Source organism: Australozyma saopauloensis, chromosome 1 (genome assembly GCF_035610405.1).
Source record: "Australozyma saopauloensis chromosome 1, complete sequence".
Taxonomy (NCBI): domain Eukaryota; kingdom Fungi; phylum Ascomycota; class Pichiomycetes; order Serinales; family Metschnikowiaceae; genus Australozyma; species Australozyma saopauloensis.
This window is the reverse complement of record NC_086131.1, coordinates 22,235-45,348: the sequence shown is the minus strand read 5'-3', so window position 1 is coordinate 45,348 and position 23,114 is coordinate 22,235. Positions and strand designations below refer to the sequence as shown.

Below are 23,114 nucleotides of genomic sequence, written 5' to 3'. Positions count from 1 at the left end.
GCTCATCGTTTGGTTACACACCTGCACATTAGCTGCGTTATCTGGGGTTTGATAATATTAGATAGTGAACCATATACGAAATGGACGTCCTGAAACCGAAATTCTTGGTGCTTCATCCTGATCCCGATACCTTAAACGATGTCGTGAAGAAGATAAATACCCAGAATTCCAAAATTGGGCCCTTGGCTGCTGTGATATTATTGGGTTCTTTACCTGATGTCAAAATCGAAAACGAGCTAGATGTTCCAACATACTTCATAAAGAGCAACAACAGCCAATCCGAGCAGGAAACCTCTAAAAATTTGATTGGAGTCAAGGCACCATCCGTGACAAAGCTCCCTTGTGGTGTAACAATGGCATTCGTGGATACACAATCCAAAGACATCAAAGCAATTGCCGACTACGCTGGAACAGCTGACCTCATGTTCACTTACCATTGGCCACAAGCAATTGCAGCTACTGAGAGATTGACACTTGTAGGAAACAGAACCTTGGATCCAATTGTGCAATCGCTACGTCCAAGATATCACTTCGCTGTCGGGTCGGACAAGGGAAGACATTTCGAATACCCAGCCTTTGCATGGGACAATGAGCGTATTTGTCGTTTCATATCCTTGGGTAGGGAGAAGACAGGCACCAAATGGTTTTATGCTTTTGGTTTGGGAAATGAAAAGGACAACGTCAGTGGATGTTGCACCAATCCGTTTTTGGTGGAGCCAAAACCAGAGTTGAGTCCTATCGTGACAGAACTAGTAGACACAAAGGAACAAAAGCTCCAAAGACTCAAAAGACATACCGAAGAAGAATCAGAGGCCCGCGAGCCAGAGGTCAAACGTCCCAGAGTGACTCCAGATACGTGCTTTTTCTGTCTCCTGAATCCGAAGGTCGAGACCCACATGATTGTTTCGATTGGCAGATGTTCATATCTCACAATTGCAAAAGGCCCTCTCACCTTGCCACTGCGAAATTTGAACTTATCTGGACATGCTATTTTGGTACCATTGGATCATACCCCAACTGCCTCTCTTCCGACAGAGACTAGCGAAGAGCTCCAGAAATATCAAAGTAGTATAGCCGCGGCGTTTCATCTGAAAGGGTTTGCCGTTGTATTTTTTGAGATCAGCAGGCCTGAGAATGTCCACTACCATATACAAATGGTGCCTATACCTGAAAACTTATTGGCAGAGCACTTCGATAGAGCTTTGCAAAACAGACTTCAGGTAAATAACGAGAAGTTTGCAAATAATCAGAATCTAGAATTCACCAAATGTTTGCCCGATGACGGTAAGATGGAGGATTTGACAAAGAACTCTTTTGTTCGATTTACACTTTTCGAAAATCTGATGCTTCTGCGATACTACGTGGCACCTGTGATAGATGACAAGACTCTCGATTTACAGTTTCCTAGAAGAGTTTTGGCATTTCTCCTCAAAACGCCCAAAAGACAGAATTGGGACCGATGCCGCCAAACTTTGGCTGAAGAGTCAAATGAATGTGAGAAATTCAAGAATTTTTATCAACCTTTTGATTTCACGCATGATTGATTATGCTCATGATTATGATTATGCTATGTCAATTAATCCGCAGACTCGGAAATACATCTGGAGCAGCCACATGTAAAGAACCACTCCTTGAGACAGTCCCTTCGCTGAATGACATTATCTGACTCTCGTACTCCGTAACTAATGCACATTTCTTCACCAGGAAATATGTCTCTAGACGCTATAAATTTGTAAGTATTACCTTCCCTCACTTTCTTCACATTTGGATAACAAGAATGATTGAAGTAGGAAGCCGAAGCGTAAACGCCAAAACCAAAAAACTCTCTTTCCTCGTCATGCTCTGTAATATGAGACCAAATTCCGAATGCATTTGTTAGATTCCGCCCTATGATTCCACGAACGTTCAGAGTTGTGATGTAAGGAAGTAGGGAGATTGGACATGCTAGCCTGACAAATTTGTAAATGTTGGTGTATGAAACCAATAAGTATGGGTATTTTCTCACCTTGTCTTCCTCCGAAGATTGTAACAATTTGAAGAGCTCGACTTCTTGTGAATGAGAGACGGGCTCACATTCAGGATCCCTATCGCTGTCAGCACTATTATGTGTCCCGGAAAAATTCAGATCCAAATATAGGCTGTAAAGAGTTGTGATTACGTATTTGATTTCAGCGTAGTCCTCCTCGGTTACAGTAGGAAAGAACTTTTGTCTCTTCGAAGGCTTAAGACTAAAGATCTTTTTCTCCCATTCGTGTACTTGACTCCATCTTAATTCTATTAAAGAAGATAAATCTTCATCTCTTCCTGGAACATCCTCATCTTTAATTTCTCCGGCGCATTTTGAATATAAATCTTCCACAGATATCAAAGAGGTTCGTAGGAGACCCTCTGGGTCATATGCCGTAAAATGAGCCATGCAATACTCGGAACAAAAGTAAAGCTTCCCATCAATGCGATTCTTAAGAGTCTTTCCGTCATGATACGCGAAACACCACCAGCACACCTCTTTCCTGAAAGGCCTGACCACTGAGCAACCAATAGGGTAATTCGTGGTCAAAACAGGCTGATTTTCTTGTATTTTCTGGGTCGAAAAGCATCCCCTCCCACCATATTTCGTTTGTTTTACCTCAAAGAGAGTACTAATCTTAAAAGAAGGGTTCAACTCATCGGGCACTTGGGGATTCGAATCGAGCTGAAAATTCGAGATTTGTGCATTTTCATCTACATCAGTGTGAGGAATCTTGGAATTACCATCGCTATGACATGACAGAGTGATCTCGGAAGTTGTCATTTGGCAGTGTCATCTGGTATTGTACCATCAAAAGACTACTATACAGTGTATGTGTCAAAAGTGCAGTGGGACGAATCTCGTCAAAATAATAGTTTAAAGCTGCGGAATTTCAGCAGATTACAGTAATCTTTGCCAAGATTTTTTTTTTTTCTCTTTTGAGTGGGTCAAGATGGACATTTTCCTGGCCAATTTTGAAAGATAAATACCGACAAATTAATCATCGTATCCATGTGATTTGAGTTTATGAAGAATAATCAACCGGGTAATAATCCCATTGGGGCTCGAATTTGCTAAATGATTGACTATTGATACGGGTGTTTAGCTACGATTGGCTGATCGATTAGATCAGGCTTGGTGGTAAGGTGTAGAGTTAGCTGTGCATTGTCGCTCAAAAGGGTAAAAACTATTAATTTATTTTGATTCTATCAGATTAACTTATTATGAACAAGTTGAGAAACGATTTGAGTAAGATACTGAATACAGTCATGTGGCTTAGTTGAAGCAAATGTCACAGAACTTGTTCCAGATCTTCCATAAAACACCCTCTTTCTTAGGGGTAGCGTCAAGAAATTCCTTCTCCAAGATCTCTTCAGCATTGATCTCAGCCAAACCAGTCGTAATATCGGCTTCCATAACAGATCTCCATTTGGTCTTCTTGGCTAGCTTCCAGCCAAAGTAGAGGCAGAGGAACAACACAGGTGCAAAGTAAGAGGTGAACAAGTTTGCAACGGAAAACTTACCGGGGAAAAAGATCCAGAAGCCATTGAAGAAAAGGACAGCGTTGTTGAAACCGAAAGCCCAGTATGGCAACCAGGGGTAGAAGAACTTGTTCAACTTGAAGTACTTGTCGTCGAGTTGTTCAGCATTTTGAGCAACAACAGCCTTCTTAAACTTGAAGTAACACAACCAGATGACCGAGAAGGTGCACAACAAACCAGTGGTAGACAAGTTGATGAACCAATTGAACACGACATTACTCGAAGCAGATACACTCAAGTAAGACAAACAGCCAATGGCCATACATGTTCCAACAGCGTAAATAGGACAACCATTTGGCAAACATTTGGCGAAAATCTTAGGCAAGTATCCTGCCAAAGATGCAGAGTAAGCACTTCTTGCAGCACCGTAAACAAATCCATTACCACATGACCAAGCAGAGGTAGCAATCACAGCGTTCACTACCGAGTCTAAGCCATGAACACCCAAGCTTTTGATACCAATGACCCATGGAGAAGATGCAACACCAGAAACACTTCTTGCGGCAAGTAAATCAGGGTTGATTGAGGAACAAATGGTTGCCATGAAGAAGACACCACCGATGTAAAACAAGTAGATTCTAACGTAAGTACGCTTGGCAGCGAGAGCAATGCTTCTGCGAGGTTGGGAGATTTCGCCAGCGACCATTCCCAACATATCAGGGCCACCACAAGAGAAGGCAGCGTAAATAAGAACATTCCAGAGTCCCAAGAATCTTCCAGTGGACCCCTTAGCAAGAAATTCATGCATTAAACCACCTTGTGACCAGTTTCTAAATCCGTAAGCATCATGTTTTGGGTTGGCGCCACACATTGTGATCAAAGTGAAGAGCATCAAACCAACGATCAACAAGACCTTGAGAATAGAAGAGAAAAACTCGATTTCGCCGTACCAGTTAACACCAAACACATTGAAAAAAAGAATGGTTAATAAGCCGACACTGATAAAGACAGCAGGGCTGACTGGAGTCCAGAAGCCAACTACAGAAGCGAAAGCGACGACTTCGAAACACAAAAACATTAGACATGTGTACATGTAAATCATGGTAACGGCGAAACCCATTGCTGGGTCAAGCCATCTGGCAGCATAGTGCAAAAAGGAACCTTTAATTGGTAAGTAGGAGCACATTTCACCAACCGCCATCATCAAGGGCCAGATCATGGTCACGGACCAGAAAAGGAAACCCAAAAAGAGCGAAAGGGAACCAGAATCCATCAAAGGAGTCTTTAAACCGATATACAAACCGGTACCGATACTTTGTCCAATAATCATCAAGGCAACATGACGAGATGAAAGCTTACGCTTCGTGGAACCATAATCTCTGGAGTCAATCTCTGCGCCAAAGTCATTTGTTTTGGCGACCAAGATCTCTTCTGTGGAGCTCATGTCTTCGACAACAATGGACTCTCTGTCCTTCTTGTCGCTAATCATCTTGAAAGGTTGCAGAACGAGATTTGAAAAATGAATAGTTTCTCAAAAGTGAAGAAGTAAAGCGAAAAAAGAATAGGTCGAAGATAGCGCAAAGACAAGTGTAGAACAGTCTTATTTGATTAGCACAATCTTGGAACCAATACTCAGTGAATTACACCGATCAAAAGTTTTTCAGATTCTCTCCACATTATATATATGTAGGCTCGAGTGAGTTGGATCTTTATCTTGATGCAGATTTGGGCAAACGCAGGAAATGCGCTAAATTGGGGTGGCTGCAGGAACATATCGATAATTTGACTGATTGCAGACATATAGCGACCCACTACGTTAGCGGCATCGCGGTCCCACGGAATTGACCCATCAAAGTATCTGGAAGTGATAATCAATAATGCGCTAGAACAAATTCATAGCGCACTTTGACACAAAAATCAGTTTGCCAAGAATTATTTAGTTGAGATCCCTCGATGCTTTGAGGAGATACGACTATAAGGCGGTGCCAAAAACGCCTTCTTCAGGTGCGAACAAATGATATAGTATTGATGAGAGTTTCTCCACCTCTTTCCTTTTAGCGGTTTTTTTACTTTTACATTTTTTTCTTTTTTCTTCGAGTTTCCCGTTGTTGTTCAATTTCTTTTTGCCTTGTTTGTTTTTCAGGGTGTCTTACACCATGGTGACACATTGTCTCACCTCAACGTCAATCATAAAGGTAGCTCAAAGGTATTCAACGAATCGAAAAATACCATGAAACGGAGCAGCTGGGCAGAACCATTAATATACATACAAATTCCCGACGGAATTTACGATACACACAAACGGAACCACAGTTTTTCTTCGACGCAATTTCGCACAATGCGAGCCCACTTTCCTTTCTTTGCCCAGCCAAGAGACAGAAAAGAACCCCTTGAGCTCCAAAACCCGTAAGCGTCAAAAGTATTTCAGCCGGCCTGCACCGGCTACCAATTCTGGGGTAGCCATTTTCTTTTTTTGTCATCGGCGTTTTATGCCACCCCACAATTCTGTCAAAGTGGAGCTCCCCCACTATTCAACCGGTACACCATAAGTCCACGCCGTGAAACAAGAGAATCTGTTGCAAACGCCTCTTGAAAGAAACTAAACCCATATGGCTCCTGCAGGTGGCTGTGCCTGCCAACCGAGGACAAACTCCAACGACTAATGGCGGAAGTTCCTCCTGTCCGGATCCTATTACAACAGACCTCGATAAAGATAGGTGGAAAGACTGTACATGGAGCAATCGGTGGATTCAGTAGATAAGGCAGTTCCTGGGGTGCAGAGATAAAAAGGCAAATTTAAAGGCCCTGCAGAATGGGAGTGATGATCGAATTGTTTGGCAGTGCATGCAGCGTTCGCATTGCGATGAGAGAACCCCACCATAGAATGCTGGAAAAGCAGCTGTATGTTCCTTCGTTTCGGATTTGTGGGGAAATCCCCGGAGGTTGGTGTCAACGACCAGAAACTCCAATACCCACCTCTTTGTAGATTGAAACGGCGTTTTGAAGTTCATGCACATGGACGTGGTGTGCACTGCCACTTAGAGACCATACTTGAGTTTCTTGGCGACACCGGTGGGGTGCATACAGACGACCATACATACGGCTATTCATGCACCAGCCGGGCGATTAGCCGCCATACTGTAGGGAACACCAATAGAAGTCCGATTGTCCGTCTCTGGCTGCTTCAGTATTTTGTCGATACTCAGATTGGGTATCGCAGCTCGCAAAGATCAGGGCAAAACCGGAAGATTTTCAACGACAATTGTTTTATCAAATTCCAGATGTTATCTTGTACAGGCTATTTTTTAATACCTATCAGGACATTGCCAAGGGCAGTATCCTAACTCAGATACCAATGGAATAAGGCAGAAGTGCCAATTTTGTATTTTTGAGCAAGAAGTTGGACTTGTGTTAAAGCGCCTATTGTGCTATGAATGATAGTGCGCGGATTTAACAAGGTCAAACTGCTATTCCTAGAATCTATCATTGAACCCTCCATTACTGTCAAAGACCAATATCTCCGCCCTTATGTCTATGTCGCTCAATTGAGCACCATTGGAGATTTGCGTCCAAGTTCTCAGATTGGGAGGAAGAGTGACGATTATGTCATAGGAAAAATCAAACCACCCTAATTGGGTTTACTCAGTATAGGGCTACTACGTGTTGCTTGAACTGGCCCTCTGTAGCGGATCCGCCAAGGCGGGACCACCTCTGGTGAACACACTGGCCGTTGAGCGTGGAAGAAGAAAAAAAGAAAAGCTTAGTTAATGATGGGTGACGAGCAAAATTCTTATCTCCACCGACATCGACTAGCCAAGCGCATTGGAAACATACGCGACCGTTGTGTTGTACTCAACCACGCGGTTTCGTTGACTCGCTTGACTCACTGACTCACTCGCACAATCAATTGAAAACCCAAACGTCCAAGTTGATGCATAAAGTGAGATGAACCATTTAAACTTTCGATTGCTGCAGGATTTACGTGGAAGTCATCGAAGCGATAGGCGCCGGGATACAGGACCGGGGACTTGCTGCAGGATTTGCAACCAGTTACAAAATGCCCATCTGTCACTCAGCGAATGTGATACGGCATCCTAGATCGCAAGGCGTTTTGCGCATTATCTCCACAAGGAAGCTCTCCGGCTGCAAAATCCGCACTACATACTGATTCAGCCTGGTTCCCTAACCTGGTTTATATAACGAGGCCAGGCCGCCGCCTTTTGGATTTTCGAATTCATAGCATCTTCTTTTCACAACACAATGAAGGACATCGAGAAACAAGATTCCGATGATGTTCTCTCCCGCCACACGGCGGAGTATAACTTATCTGTTACCATGTCGAACCCACAATTCAAGGCTCAGACTGCTGAGGGTCAAGCCTTGAAGAAGACGTTGGAGGCAAGACACTTGTCGATGATTGCCATCGGTGGTGCCTTGGGAACCGGTTTGTTGATCGGTACTGGTTCCGCATTGAAGGCTGCTGGTCCAGGTGGTGTCTTCATTTCCTACTCTGTTCTTGGTTTTGTGGTGTACATGGTTTTGAGTGCCTTGGGTGAGGTCGCAACTTTCATTCCTTTGGCCGATGGTTTTGCTGGTTACTTGACCAGATATGTTGACGAGTCTCTTGGTTTTGCTTGTGGTTGGGTGTACCTATTCAAATACTTGTTGCTTCCAGCCAATCAATTGGTTGCTGGATCTTTGGTGATGGGTTTTTGGGTTACACCGCAAAGAGTCAATCCTGGAGTGTGGATCGCAGTATTCTTGGTGATCATTGTTGTGGTCAACATTTTGGGTGTTCGCTTCTTCGGTGAGATTGAGTTCTGGTTGTCTTGTATCAAGGTTCTTACTTGTATTGGTTTGATTATCTTGTTGTTCGTCATCGCCTTGGGCGGTGGTCCAACTCACGACAGACTCGGTTTCCGTTACTGGAAGAACCCAGGCGCCTTCAATTACTACACTGATAAAGCTAGAGGTATTAAGATCGAGGGCTCAACCGGTCGTTTTGTTTCTTTCTTGTCTGTGCTTGTTGTCGCTACCTTCGCTTACACTGGTTCCGAGTTGGTTGGTATCACTTTCGCTGAGTGCGCTAGACCAAGACAAGCCATCCCTAAGGCCATTAGATTGACGTTCTACCGTATTTTGGTGTTCTACATCTGTTCCGTTTTGCTCCTCGGAATGTGTGTCCCATCAAACGACAAATTGCTTATGGGTGCTTCTGGTTCTACCGCATCTGCATCGCCTTTCGTCATCGCTATCAAAAACGCACACATTAAGGGCTTGGACCATGTCATCAACGGATGTATCTTGCTTTTCGTTTTGTCTGCTGCTAACTCCGACTTGTACATTGCCTCTAGAACTATTTATGGTCTTGCCATTGCTGGTTACGCACCAAAGTTTTTCGCAAACACCAACAGAATGGGTGTTCCATATTGGGGTATCGTTTTGGGCACTGCTTTCTGTTGCTTGGCTTTCATGACATGCAGCTCTTCCTCAGCTCAGATCTTTACTTACTTCGTCAATGTTGTTTCTTTGACTGGATTGATTACTTGGGCATGTATTCTCTTCCTTCACATGCGCTTCATGAAGGCTTTGAAGGCTCAAGGGTTCGTCAGAAAGAGAGATTTGAACTTCTGTTCTCCATGGCAACCATTTGGTACTTACTTTGCCTTCTGTGTTGTCATTTTGATTATTTTGATTAAAAACTTCACTGTCTTCTTGGGACACGGTCACTTCCCATACAAGACATTCATCACTGGTTACATCATTCTTCCAGTCTTCCTTATCATGTGGGGAGGATACAAGTTGGTTAAGAAGACCAAACTCATTAAGCCTGAAGATGTGGACTTAGACACCTACAGAGACGTTGTTGATGCTGAGGAGGCTGAATTTCAAAGAAAGGAAGACGAGGAGAAGGCCATTTGGGAGGCCGAGGGCAAGCCAAAGAACATTAAATGGTTTTACGAAAAGTGCTTTGGCTGGATTTTCTAAGCGTCTTTTTCTTTCTTTCTTTTTCTACTTTGGGTATAGGGACCAGTATTTTGTAACACATATTTATAAACTCAGTGTTTTAGCGAATGTAATTAAATTTTGACTATAATTTCTGAGTAGTCGTTGTTTTGAATCTATTTTGACTGTTTCAACATGAGTCAGTTGGTATATTTTTGAATCACAGTTTTCCTACAACCACTTTCAAAAATTTGACGGAGAAAATTTTGGAGAATTAATGCTTCCGATCTGTCTCTCTAATAAACATGAAACTTTTTTTCAATGTAAAGTCAAGTGGTATGTTCGGGGCTAATTTACGCGATTGCACCCCGGATTTCGTTATCATTGTGGTCTGCAAAATCAAAAGATATATACCTCTCGCTGTCTCCTCGCGTATCCATGGATTCGCAAGGGTTGACAGAGAAGAGTCTTCGGGTTTCTTCTATAGAGCCAATCGTAGCCCTTGATGGTGTTCTGGCTGTCCTGGACAATAATGTAGAGGTATCCACTATCCATGCTTCATCTCAAAAAATTGCCCACAACACACATCCTTTGGAGAGTGGAAGACATAGAACTCCTGGAAATCAAGAGAGAAGAACAGTTTTTGGACAAGGATCGAAAAAGATCGTTGCCAATAGTGAAAGCAGGACCATGCCACAACAACAAAATGCAATCAAGCAGCCACACAAGAAATCGCAGTTGCATCACAGCCAATCAAGCCACTCAAGCAACCCTGGTGGAACCAAATCCCGGAATTTCTCCGCAAGGGTCTTGCCAAATGCTGTGCATTCCTCGCACCGGAATCATCAGCTGAGCTCAGGGAGTCATCTACATCAGCAACGGTTCCATCATAGCTTTAGTGGGCAAGATCAACGTCAACAAAATGTAGTCCTGCATCATTTAAATCATGAAGCTGAATTGGAAATGGACGCTTCTTCTAAGTTCAATGATAGAAATAATACACTTCATGAAAGCACACATGTCATGCCGACACAAATTCATCAGAATACTCACAATAGTCACTCGAATCACCTGTCTTCTCAAACTGCCCATCTCGATTCGCTAGTTTCCCGTCCCAACCTGCGACCCATACAAAGCACACATCAAGCAAGTAACGACACAGAAGCAGGATACTCTTCACTGAGCTCGGTATCATATCTCTCTCTTCGTGAAAATCAACTCAAACAATCTGAAACTATTCGCAAGCTTGAAAATGAAGTTGACACACTTACTCAGGATATTTCCTACTTCAGGCACGTCATAGATTATCAAGGTCTGAAAATCGACAAGTTGACCCAGCTCATCATTGATTTGCTCCATAACAAAGAAGTTCCATCTGTGGTACAACTGCTTCAAAATATACACGCTGCCGATCCTTTCACTGTGTCTGAGGGTGACGAAACTGTCGATTCTATTGCCAATCTGGTGCAAGAGAATATAGCCTCCGAAAATGACAACGTCCATGAAGTAACTCATAGTCTGATTCATGACGTAGAAAGCTCCATGGCGTCAATTCCATCTTTGACTTCTTCGTCTATAGTAGACGTTCCAGACTCAGTCGTTCTGCTTGAGGGAAACATAGAAACCCTGCTTCATCAAGTGGCACAGGCGGCAGTCAGAGCTCAGTCAGATCCGAATCGAGAGGTGAGTCTCGCCTCAAAGTCTTCGTTTAGAACAGGCTCTGCCTCAGAGATAAGCCACGCAAATAATCCACGACAGAAAGTTCTGAGTCAACAGGATCTACTGAGCCAGGAAAATCATCAAGTACACCACTTGCTTCAAAGCCATCAACATATGGAATTATCTCCTAATGCGAAACCGTCTTCCACTGGGCTCTCGGCCTTACACCCTCCCCGCATTAGAAAGTCTACTACTTCGCAGACCCAAGATGTTGCTCACGTCGATCGACGCAAGATTGTTGGACTGTTTGAACATCTGAAACGTAAAGATTCTATGTCTGTTGTATCTTTGGCCAGGCTCGAAGTTGAAAATATAGAGAATATGGCTCGGAGAAAGAAACCCAAACTTAATATTGACTTCCTTCACAACCCTATGACTGTCAAGGAAATATATACCGAGTTCACCAAAGGCTTTCGGGGTCAGCCTCCCCTCAGGGAACTCGATGATAGATTCGGCAAGCAAGAATGGAGAGGTGATTCTCGTACAAAAGAGTCTAAAAGATTTCAACGTAGAAGAAAATTGTGTGAGGCGATAGAAAGAGGAATGGCGAAATATGATAAATCAGCCGAGGAAATCATTCAGTATATGGAGGAATTCCGTAATCATCGGTCTCTTACTTGGATGATGAACGGAAATCTTCCCAAGGATCTCCTAGAAGATTGAAAAATTGTTTTGAAATTATGATGCATTCCGAGATGATCATACTGTGAGGTAAAACAAGCTGGTCTTGTCAGAATACCTAGCTAATCGACGTTGGGTTTTATTGTTCTCAACAGGTTTTTTAATTGTTCAGTTCTAATCATGATGATTGTTAGTATTATTAGTATTATGAAATTTTTCTATATGCTTTAACCAATCAACTAATTACTTTTTGAATCACGAATCTTTGAATTATGAGAGTCATGGCCTCTCGATGTAGTCGTTGAATCCAAAACTAACCCATTTTGTTAGATTACTGATTGTAAAACTGATTTATTTCTTAAAAAGGAGTATATAGTGATTGACCTTCCAACACAAACGGACGGGCGAAGCCTCCCTTTTGTATACGAGAGTTCCTAGCATCCAACCTGTGACACTTCCGTTCGGTGTACTAGGAAGGTGAAAACCGACCTGCGACACCTGTCAACCGTGCCCCAGATCGAGACTTACTTATTTGGTCAGCTGACGTAAGCATTCTAACGTTTGCCTAACTCATTTCATGTACCGACAATGCCACAAATCAAGAAAAATTGAAATCAAACGCCACTTCAATGATTCACGTTATACATTTGTTTGATTGCTAAGGACATGCTCAAAACCTGCTAGGCACCTCATAAATCCTTACGAGACTCAAAAACCTTTCGAAATCACTAAAAGGAACAGATCGATGAGTTTAGAGATTAGGTAGCTAATTTCACAGAACATCTACGAGAAGTGCATTAATTAATGTAACAATGTATTAAGATCGAAAGTAAGATCCAGAAGAAAGGGAAAAAAAGAATCTCTAATTAAAGTTCTCGAAAGCGGGTGAACGAATGGTGATGGAAGCATCATGGGGGGATATCATTTATGAAGGGAAAAATCATGCTTATAACAAAAGGAACAGCGAGAGAAGCACCAAAGCGAAATTGAGCTTGGTTTGAGCTCCTGAGTTTCCAACAGTGACCGATGGAATAGCTGAGGATCCAGAGCCGCTGCCAGAGCCGCTGCCAGAACCTGAACCTGGAGCACCAGAACCAGAACCGGAACCGGAGCCTGAGCCTGAACCGGAGCCTGGAGCACCAGAGCCAGAACCGGAGCCTGGAGCACCAGAGCCAGAGCCAGAACCTGAACCGGAACCTGGAGCACCAGAGCCAGAGCCAGAACCTGAACCGGAACCTGGAGCACCAGAACCGGAACCAGAGCCGGAACCTGGAGCACCAGAACCAGAACCAGAGCCGGAACCTGGAGCACCAGAACCTGAACCTGAACCGGAACCGGAACCTGGAGCACCAGAGCCAGAACCTGAACCAGAACCTGAACCGGAACCTGGAGCACCAGAACCAGAACCAGAGCCGGAACCTGGAGCACCAGAGCCAGAACCTGGAGCACCAGAACCTGAACCAGAACCTGAACCGGAACCTGGAGCACCAGAACCAGAACCAGAGCCGGAACCTGTAGCGCCAGAGCCAGAACCTGGAGCACCAGAACCAGAACCAGAGCCGGAACCTGGAGCACCAGAACCAGAACCAGAACCTGAGCCAGAGCCTGGAGCACCAGAACCAGAGCCGGAACCTGGAGCACCAGAGCCTGAACCTGAACCAGAGCCGGAACCTGGAGCACCAGAACCAGAGCCGGAACCGGAGCCAGATCCAGATCCACTTCCTGATCCAGAGTCAGATCCAGATCCACTTCCTGATCCAGAGCCAGATCCACTTCCTGAACCGGAGCCTGATCCACTTCCTGATCCAGAGCCTGATCCACTTCCTGATCCAGAGCCAGCAGTTGAACTATTTGGCATAGATGACATAGTAGTGACCGATTGAATACTGAGAGCGGATGTAATAGTAGAGCATGTGCTGTCCGAGCAAGAAGTAAAGGTTACAACACTTGTGGATTTGACAACACTTGTTGATGGTCCTGAACTCTGACTAGGGAAAGTAGAAGATCCAGTATCAGTAGGCGTAGTACTGGAAGGAACGAAATCAGATGAGATGCTGCTTGAGGGCAAAGTATTTGTGCTGCTGAAACTATAAGAGCTTGAAGTGTTGCTGTAGTAAGTGTAAGACAGAGACATTGGGAAATCAGTGCTGGAAGCAGAACCAGACGAAGAAGCGGTTCTAGATCTTGATCCAGGAGCAGCTGAGTTAGAACCAGATGCTGAACCAGAACCTGTAGCAGAAGCAGAACCAGAGGCGGAACCGGAACCGGATGCAGAGCCAGAGGCGGAACCAGAGGCGGAACCAGAAGCAGAGCCAGAGCCAGAGGCGGAACCAGAGGCAGATGGAGAACCAGAAGCAGAGGCGGAACCAGAAGCAGAGCCAGAGCCAGAGGCGGAACCAGAGGCAGAAGCAGAACCAGAGGCGGAACCAGAGGCAGAGGCGGAACCAGAGGCAGAAGCAGATCTAGAGGCAGATGGGGAACCAGAAGCAGAGCCAGAGGCAGAAGCAGATCTAGAGGCAGATGGAGAACCAGAAGCAGAGCCAGAGGCAGAACCAGAGGCAGATCTAGATGCAGAGGCAGATGGAGAACCAGAAGCAGAGGCGGAACCAGAAGCAGAGCCAGAGCCAGAGGCGGAACTAGAGGCAGAAGCAGAGGCAGAAGCAGAACCGGAAGCAGAAGCAGAGCCAGAGGCGGAGCCAGAGGCAGATCTAGATGCAGAAGCAGAACCGGAGCCAGAAGCAGAACCGGAGCCAGAGGCGGAACCAGAAGCAGAAGCAGATCTAGAGGCAGATGGGGAACCAGAAGCAGAACCAGAGGCAGAACCAGAAGCAGAGCCAGAGGCAGAAGCAGATCTAGAGGCAGATGGAGAACCAGAAGCAGAACCAGAGGCAGAACCAGAAGCAGAGCCAGAAGCAGAAGCAGATCTAGAGGCAGATGGGGAACCAGAAGCAGAACCAGAAGCGGAGCCAGAAGCAGAAGCAGATCTAGAGGCAGATGGGGAACCAGAAGCAGAAGCAGATCTAGATGCAGAAGCAGAGCCAGAAGCGGAGCCAGAAGCAGAAGCAGATCTAGAGGCAGATGGGGAACCAGAAGCAGAACCGGAGGCAGAGCCAGAGGCGGAACCAGAGGCAGAAGCAGATCTGGAGCCAGAAGCAGAGCCAGAGGCGGAACCAGAAGCAGAAGCAGATCTAGAGGCAGATGAGGAACCAGAAGCAGAGCCAGAGGCAGAAGCAGAGGCAGATCTAGAGGCAGATCTAGAGCCCGAGCTTGAAGCAGAGCTAGAGGTAGGTCTTGGAGGAATTGGGAAGTCAGGACACGAACAGATACTTGGGATAGTTGCTGCAGTAGGAACTGTTCCATCATAATGGATTGTTGTAAATAACAAACCAAGAAGTCCCGTTCTTCTGAACTTACTGGTATCGTAGCCTGTACCGATATTGTATCTAACAGAAATAGCACCAAGCAAGAGCAGAAGGGTTAACACACCAGTGTTTTGATTGTATGAATAGGAAGTGAAACCTGTTGTTACACTGATAGAGTTTCCGTTACCAAAACCTCTCACTTTGTATACTGTGTTTCCGATGATAGCGTTGGTAATACCGAGTGCTGCAAAGGAGGAGGTAGAAGAGGAAAGAGCAATGGTGAGGTCCGAATCGAATGTGAAAAGTGGATTTGATGGAAGAACTTGCATAGCCGAATAGGGACCGACGTTGTAACAACCATTTCCGACGTATGAACTAGTTTGTGCCAATAAAGAGTTGTACAAACAAATAGCACCATCATTCTCAACACTACTCAAGGCAGTCAAGGTAACTGCCGATACCGAAAGAGGAGCACCACTGTCAAAGACAATCGTTCCTGTGTTCTTCCAGGTTCCGAGGACAGCAGTCACAGTAACAGGAGTTGAGATGACTCCATTTTGCCCAAAAAACAAACTACCAGCGTTCAAAAAATTTCCAGTTGGAGCCAACTGGAATGTAGATAACAATCCTTGTTTGGCGTCGAATGAAACGATTCCATTGTTTTGGAAGTTACCCAAGGTTTGAGCGAAAGCAGTTGCCACAAATCTAGAAACAACGTAGAACTGACCGTTGATCAATACATCACCAGCAACAACTGCACCAGCGCCATCATAGATGGCATAGTATACATTGGGGTTGACAGTTAGTGAGCCTAGACTAAGACTAATAAGCGATTGTTCGATAGTGTTTTGAGTGATTGTAATTGCCTGAGCAATGCCTAAAAGGCACTGTATCAATGTCAATACTTGGAAAACTCTGAATCCCATTGCTCGGCTTGTTTTGTGATTCGAATAGTCGTTGGCGATAACCGCATCCTTTTATACATGTGGCTTTTGGCGCTGATCAGACTTGTTTGAACATTATTTTGCAACCATCAAAATTCGGCCTGCATATCCTCTTGGTTATTCTCCCTGGGACACATATGGCGTGCGTATGGTCCCAGCGTCAACTATGTTGACGCACTTGCAAGATGTACAGATACAAAAAGATCTGAAACGTGATTGTGTCGAAGAAATGAAGCAGAATTGAGTCCACTGTAACTACTTGAAAGAGACTTACTTCATACACCGTTTTCTATGAAAATATCATTTAGAATAAAGAAAGGTTTGCCGAACTAATGTTCTTGGCCACTCAATACAGCTCGATGAAGTGACAACTAGAAAAGATCTGCCAGTTTTACCCTTCAAACATAGTCTATCTACTTTAGTTTCACGAACTCAAAAAGGAAAATCGTGTTGTCCTTTTGTTCGCCAAAAGAAGTAATCTCATGAACCGAATTGGATTTTGCAGCATAACCAAATCTAGTAACTCCTTGTACTGTACATAGAATTTCGCGTAGGGTTTAGCTTATCCTTATTTTGGTTCTTCGTGCAGCTCATGTGTGCATGCGCGGATACTGTCAGCGGTGATTGCATAGTCCAAAAACGCTGCACAACTTGCGGATCGCAACTTTGGTTCTGAAATAATTGAAACGAGGTTCTGGGCCACAAATCACTCATTTACTCAATGACTCAGATGAACGGACCGGTCAACAGAGCTTTTTCAAGAATAGAACAATAGCTAATTCATGAGCCTCACATCATGTCAATAACAAAAGAGACCTGTCATACCAAATCTCGTCATCAGTTATGCATTATCTTGTCATATTAGGCGACGCGTTGTCTGTTTTTTTTCCAAGATTTTGAGGGAACCGCCTCGGGTTATGTCCCCTGATACATGCATCGTATACTTGATTAGGAGCTAACTCTAATTCGACATAATTCTTAATCTCTTCGACGCAGGATAGATTGTTTGCTGCAGGTGCCTGAAGACCTGCAGCATCTTGTGCGTTCAGGTATAGATTATTCTAACCAGCTTTTACAAGTTAATGGTACTGCATGTTAACCTGTACTTTGGGTATGTCAACACTATGGTGTGCATCCCCGCGTTTTTCTTGACTGCATTGTAAGTCTCAATATTGACCTTATTCTTATATACGAAGCTAAATCTTTTGACATGAACATTGCCACAAGTAGGATAAAAATTTGTAAATCAATCCGAACAAAAGGCTTTTGCTCTTCCTCTGTTTATTTTATCATATATTATTCAACTTTTTTCATCAAATTTTATTCATAAGTCATACTTGTGTTTTTTGTTCTCCTGTATGTAGCTCCTCGGTTCCTAAGGCCTCATGCTGTGAAGTTTGACAGCCTCTTTTGGTCTCGAACGAAATAATTTCCTTATTTGCGCCTTACTTTCAACGCTCTACATCTTCTTGTTTATACTCACCGTATTCGGAATCTCAAAGGTATATTTCTTTTGTGAAATTGCATCAGGACTAAGATCGGTTCAAACTTACTAAGATACTCTCTCATGTTATGTGTGTCATATATATTTATGTGCTTGGTCTTTGTCTTGTGTCTATCCTTCTTCTCAGAAACTCTAGTAGTTGGAAGTCTCAATTGTTGACCTGAAGGGTCTTAATTTGAATGATGTCATGTGTTAGTATGTTTCGCTAATTCTTGAATTTTTCCGGATGACGTCAAACTTGAAAAACATAGGTATTCGGATTATATACTCAACTTTGGCTGAAATTTCACCGATTAAGAACGTATCATCCGCTTCTCGCTTCATGATCATTGAAGATTTCTTCTTTCTCTTTGAAGGATTTAATCTAGGTACCGTTCCAATCCCCAACAACCACCTAAGATATGGAATCAGGTATGGTAGTAGTTAAATCAGATACAACGACTAAATTTTTCTTTTTTGTGAATTCAGTCAATTTTTTGTAGCATCAAACATTGTCGAGTAACTCTCAAATCTCACAGGTTATGATCCTTTATGCATACACCTGATGCATGTCAAGTCATTATGCAGTTTAGTTTCTTAATGGTTTTTTAGGTGACATCAATTCCTGCAACTAATGCAAGTATACGCCACATCGAAGCTGGCTTTAAACTAAATGAATAAATGAAAAGATAAAGTAATAAACTTGTAGGATTATATTTGGAGAGAGAATTTGGTAGACTTGGTGCCTTACAGTTCGATGCGAAAGACCCTGACTTACTTTGAACTCCATTATCCCAGGTAGATTGACAGGTAAGGGAACATTGTGAGCCAAATAGTTTCGCCAGGCTCGAATTGGTTATGATTTTTTGTCTTTTTTGATCTTGCATTTTGCCGCCTCGAATTTACGGCACCTATTGTTTACGGTACTCCGAAAACTTGCGAAACAGACATCCCAATTCGGTAGTGGCCTCACCTAATTCGGAAATGACTGTGAACCCTTCATCCGCCTTGAGTAATTTAGTGAAAGCCGATTTCTTTTTTTTTGACTTTCATAGCTTCAAACGAGGCGATGCGCCACACCTTGTTCTGTAAACACAAGTTGATTTTGCTGAGTAGGTCATGTATTTCTTTTTCCTCACTTGTTGGACAGTATTTTAAAGTATTGAAACTTTCTCGGAATTCCTCAAGCTTCTCATAGTCGTTCGCTAACGTGCCTTCGGTCGTTTTACTCACAAATTCACGCAATACGTTCCGGAGCAATTCGGAATAGTCTGTGCGCTATTTCCATTTCAAATTTTGAGCAGCGTACAATATCTAGCTGTGATTGATTCATTTTGAGCTACATCTCACAATTAAAAAATTCTCCATTCATCTCCCAGAGAAAACACAAAAACCATACAATTATGGACAATTGATACAAGACTGGCTGATATATTGGATTTGCAACAAATAACTCATATCAGTCCTACCTTAGAACATTTATATCTATCTTGTCTGAATTGTTAGCCAATATCAATAGAATGCTACTCTCGATATGGCTCTCCAGTAAAAAAAATTTACGTAGTATTTCTCTTGTCGAATTATCTGGGGATAAGCAATCCCACTTCAGAACACTTTCATTGCGTGCCTTGACATGCCGTGAATCCTGACCCGTGAATGCGTTGGCAACTCGAAGCACGAGGTTTGCTTTTTGTCCAATTATGATGTAGCTATCTCTTCTTGACTCTTTAATTTATGCGTAGATCTTAGTATCTTCTCCATATTATCCATTCCGAAGAGGATAAGGAATCGACAGTTTAGGGTTTAGAAAAGCCTACCGCAATAAACTCGATATAGACGGGATTGTGACAATTGATGGTTTGAATGAATAAGTCGAGTGCTATTTTTTCTTTCTCTTCAACTTCTCACCTACTCTGGAAGCGCAGGCGTTCTTGTGATTTTTCATTAGCTGTATCCTGTGCAAGATCACTGGCAAATCTTCATTGCATGAATCATCATTTTATGACTAAGATCACATATTTCAATGTAGACAAGAGTTGCTAATTATACTCTTTCGCTTCTGTTATGCCACTCTGGTGCTCTGGGAGAAATTAGCATCAGGCTACAGGCACCAATCATCGCTAGTGGTCATTGATAGAAGAATTCTGGTTTTTTGATCATATAGTGGACTCGCATTCGTTGTTTCAACTAACACTCATAATTGTGGAATGTTTTATTCGATATCAAAACATAAGTATCGATGTTTCGCCGGGACAAAGATGACGACAAGATCAAAAATCACCCTAGAGATCTATCCAATAGATTTAAATAGAGTTGAAGCTATAATGAAAGTTTTTTCCTGGCATTCCTCTTCGTAAAATGAAAATGATGGAGCTTAAAGCAGAAGAACAAGAGTCTACACCCTGATGAACTGAGTGCGAATTACCGATCTCGTCCAAAAAAATCTAAACCCTTACCTGCTCAAAGATATAACTTTCAAATACTCATTTGATCATATTTCATTTTTTTTCTTGAACTCTAATTAATGTGTGATTCTTGAAGTGCTCCCACAATGTTAGAAATCGTACCAGTTTTCGATCTTCTGGGGCAAACAGCAGGAACTATTGAGAGACCCCAATTTAAACTACTCGTGAGCAATAATGCAAATTTGCTTTTTGTATGAAGTTTTTGACCCGATCTTGTTGTAGATATAAGCCTGAATTTATTATGGGCAGACAAACTAAAGTAACCGTAACACAACTTGGAAAGTTCGCCTAAGCGGCAAGAGACGTAAATCTGTTTAGAAATGATGATAAATCTACACTCAATTCTGGAGAGCTCTGATCGGCATTTCTGCACAAGCGTCTCCAATACATAGAAAGAAGAGACCACTCTATGAAAGCAGTCTATATGACTCACAAAAAAATTTGGACTACTCAAAAATTCCAAGTTTCTTCACTTTTAATTCATGAAGTTCTTCGTCCTCAGCTTTTTTATACTCTTGTCGGAAAAGGTACTCATAAGGTATTGTTTAGATCAACAATACCTTGAAATCAGCCTTTCATATTCCAATACTTATGAAACCAACATCTGTTAATGGGAACGTGTGATGAAACTCGCATTATAAGTAGGTTAGCACAATTTATTTATGGGATATGCTTTGACTTTCCGCTATCTCCATTACATTTCATTTATATGCCAAGATGTGAGGGAGAAACTGCAGTTCTTGCTACGGTTAAAATCCTCGCTAATATTTCAAAAATCTAATGTTCGTAACCTACGGAATCCATCATGTTCATTCAGGTATTTGGGAAAGCGATGATTCAGTTTGTGCACGAGAAAGGTCAACAGCTCTAAGAAAGGATAAAAACATCCCATATTGTTCTTTCAAGCGTTGTTAGGTAAATCATAGAGTACTACGACTAGATTCCCGAATTGGGAATATTGAGATGGCTTTTTGACGCTAGGATTAGAGACATCGAATGAGATGCTCTGGATAACGACGATAGGGCAAGATAGAAGCGACGGGCCGCTAGGAAGGCCCGTTGATGAGCTTTAAAGAACCAATGACAACCCTTGGATCACCAGAGGGAGCTTTCATTGGCTTGGTCAAGATCTGACCAGTAGGTCAGATCTGGCTATGAGTATGGCTAGGTTTGGTCGATTATACAGAGCAACTAATACAGGTTTCTAACTAAAGTAATAACTGAATAAACAGATCATTCATCCTGAATGATCAACCTAACAAGTGTTCATTTGAGTGATACAGACGAGCTGGGCTACTAGTGTATTGATCTGAGGAGTAAAGATGAGAGACGCATCAGGTTCTTTGCATATTTTCTTCACGAAGTCAATTTTTAAGGGGGATCATTCATGTCTAATGATTTGTTCACTCAGTTATTACTTTATTAGAATACCTGATTAGTTGCTCTATATGATCGACCATAGCTAGCCATACTTATAGCCAGATCTGATCAGTAGGTCAGATCTTGGCCAAGCCGATAAAACCCACATCTGGTTCTTCAAGGAGCATCATTGGGTTATCTAAGGCTTACAGACGGGCCGTCCTAGTGGCCCGAAGCTTCTGTGCTCTCCTATCGTCGTTATCCCGAACATTTCATTCGATGTCTCTTATCCTAGCGTCAACAGATATATCGATATTCTTAACTCGAAAATCTAGTCATAATACCCTATGAGCTACCTAGCATCATTCTACTCAGACATCAACAAGAACTCGCAGGGGCAATCACAACAAAAGTGGCTATGAAGATTGTTTTTGCTTTAACAGTAAAATTTATTAAGTTTGTCAATATGAGATAAATTGTGCGCCAAATGGGATTACTATTTACTTAGATTGCATTTTGTTCTGCTTTTTGATCTGTCACAAGTGGGATTGCACTGATGTTTGAGAGTCCATATTAATTCTCAATTCAATGTAAAATATCAGCTTTTGTTCGAAGGATACTGCATCTTATTTCGTCTTTAGATTGTGTCAATCAGGTTTCAGTTTGGAAATTAAATTGAGACATGACACCGGATTACATTCACGTCAAATATTGTTTCAAGCTTTTATTTCAAGTTTCTAGGATATAACATAAAGTAAATTACAGACGGAAAAAGTGAAACATTTCAATCTTGTGTCACGTCTATACAATCTTGTTCGAAGCTCCACCCTTCTCTCCGGAATTATTTCAATCAGGAGGATTAATAACAATTTAGGGACATAATTTCCATCTAGATATAGAAATATTCCAATTTAAATCTGAAAACTCTATAACAATTCGTATTGTCCGATACAAGGATACTGAAATTAATCAAATAAATGATTCTATGAAGAAACAAAACCGTTCCAGTTCTTGTTAGGAAGCGACACAAGTATCGGATGTATCTTGCAAATATCTCTTCCTTACAAGTTGCCCGAAGCGCATTATAAGAAATATTAAGCTTTTTGTGTTTTACCCACTTAGCGAAAGTTTAATAGTGCGCTTTGAGACATCGATGAGACAAAAGCGAGACCTTAGAATAGGATATAAATAGATTGGATTATTCTCTTCTTTCTGAGCTAGGAGATCTCTTAGCTTTAGCTTGGAACTTACATTGATTTGACATTAATAATAGTGTCTATCCTACCATACCCTATTAGCTCTTAATAGAGGCTCTGTGGCCGAGCGGTCTAAGGCGGCAGACTCAAGTTCTGTTATCGTAAGATGCGCGTGTTCGAATCACGCCGGAGTCAGATATCTACTTCCTCTATTTTCTTTTTTTGGATCAGCTAAGAGATATCAGTTCGTGGAATTGAGGTTGTATTTGTTGTGAACCTGCATTGCAATAGGCACTTTCATATATGTCGCTTCCGCAGTTTTCTATACAGCAGTTCAATCTACTCATATCCCTAAATAGACGAAACTTTACTGAAAGGTCCCTGAACGCTGATTTTCAAGAGTTTCGGTGAAGCATATAATCTTTTGAGTTAAGTTCTTGTTTCCTGATCAATTCTCAACCCTTGCAAAGATGGGAGTTCGAATGGGTTCTCCAAGGATGCAAAAAGAAGTTATAGTAGATCAGCTTGCG

The 23,114-nt window shown here is 42.6% G+C and overlaps 6 protein-coding genes and 1 non-coding gene across 7 annotated transcripts; 4 read left to right on the top strand and 3 right to left on the bottom strand.

The window, feature by feature from the left end:
• Window positions 1–80: 80 nt before the first annotated feature.
• PUMCH_000014 (uncharacterized protein) lies at window positions 81–1,544 on the top strand (the record flags this gene model as incomplete). Its single annotated transcript, XM_063019118.1, has 1 exon — window positions 81–1,544. One exon carries the CDS (start codon window positions 81–83, stop codon window positions 1,542–1,544), a length of 1,464 nt encoding a protein of 487 aa, XP_062875188.1.
• A 32-nt stretch (window positions 1,545–1,576) lies between these two features.
• On the bottom strand, window positions 1,577–2,791 carry PUMCH_000013 (uncharacterized protein; the record flags this gene model as incomplete). The annotated part of the gene is made up of 1 exon (XM_063019117.1): window positions 1,577–2,791. The coding sequence occupies one exon, from the start codon at window positions 2,789–2,791 to the stop codon at window positions 1,577–1,579; it is 1,215 nt and encodes a 404-aa protein (XP_062875187.1).
• A 492-nt stretch (window positions 2,792–3,283) lies between these two features.
• On the bottom strand, window positions 3,284–4,978 carry PUMCH_000012 (uncharacterized protein; the record flags this gene model as incomplete). Its single annotated transcript, XM_063019116.1, has 1 exon — window positions 3,284–4,978. One exon carries the CDS (start codon window positions 4,976–4,978, stop codon window positions 3,284–3,286), a length of 1,695 nt encoding a protein of 564 aa, XP_062875186.1.
• A 2,771-nt stretch (window positions 4,979–7,749) lies between these two features.
• PUMCH_000011 (uncharacterized protein) lies at window positions 7,750–9,477 on the top strand (the record flags this gene model as incomplete). The annotated part of the gene is made up of 1 exon (XM_063019115.1): window positions 7,750–9,477. One exon carries the CDS (start codon window positions 7,750–7,752, stop codon window positions 9,475–9,477), a length of 1,728 nt encoding a protein of 575 aa, XP_062875185.1.
• A 396-nt stretch (window positions 9,478–9,873) lies between these two features.
• PUMCH_000010 (uncharacterized protein) lies at window positions 9,874–11,817 on the top strand (the record flags this gene model as incomplete). The annotated part of the gene is made up of 1 exon (XM_063019114.1): window positions 9,874–11,817. One exon carries the CDS (start codon window positions 9,874–9,876, stop codon window positions 11,815–11,817), a length of 1,944 nt encoding a protein of 647 aa, XP_062875184.1.
• A 904-nt stretch (window positions 11,818–12,721) lies between these two features.
• PUMCH_000009 (uncharacterized protein) lies at window positions 12,722–16,063 on the bottom strand (the record flags this gene model as incomplete). The annotated part of the gene is made up of 1 exon (XM_063019113.1): window positions 12,722–16,063. One exon carries the CDS (start codon window positions 16,061–16,063, stop codon window positions 12,722–12,724), a length of 3,342 nt encoding a protein of 1,113 aa, XP_062875183.1.
• A 6,634-nt stretch (window positions 16,064–22,697) lies between these two features.
• PUMCH_000008 lies at window positions 22,698–22,779 on the top strand. Its single transcript has one exon. It is a non-coding gene; the product is annotated as a tRNA-Leu (tRNA).
• Window positions 22,780–23,114: the final 335 nt, after the last annotated feature.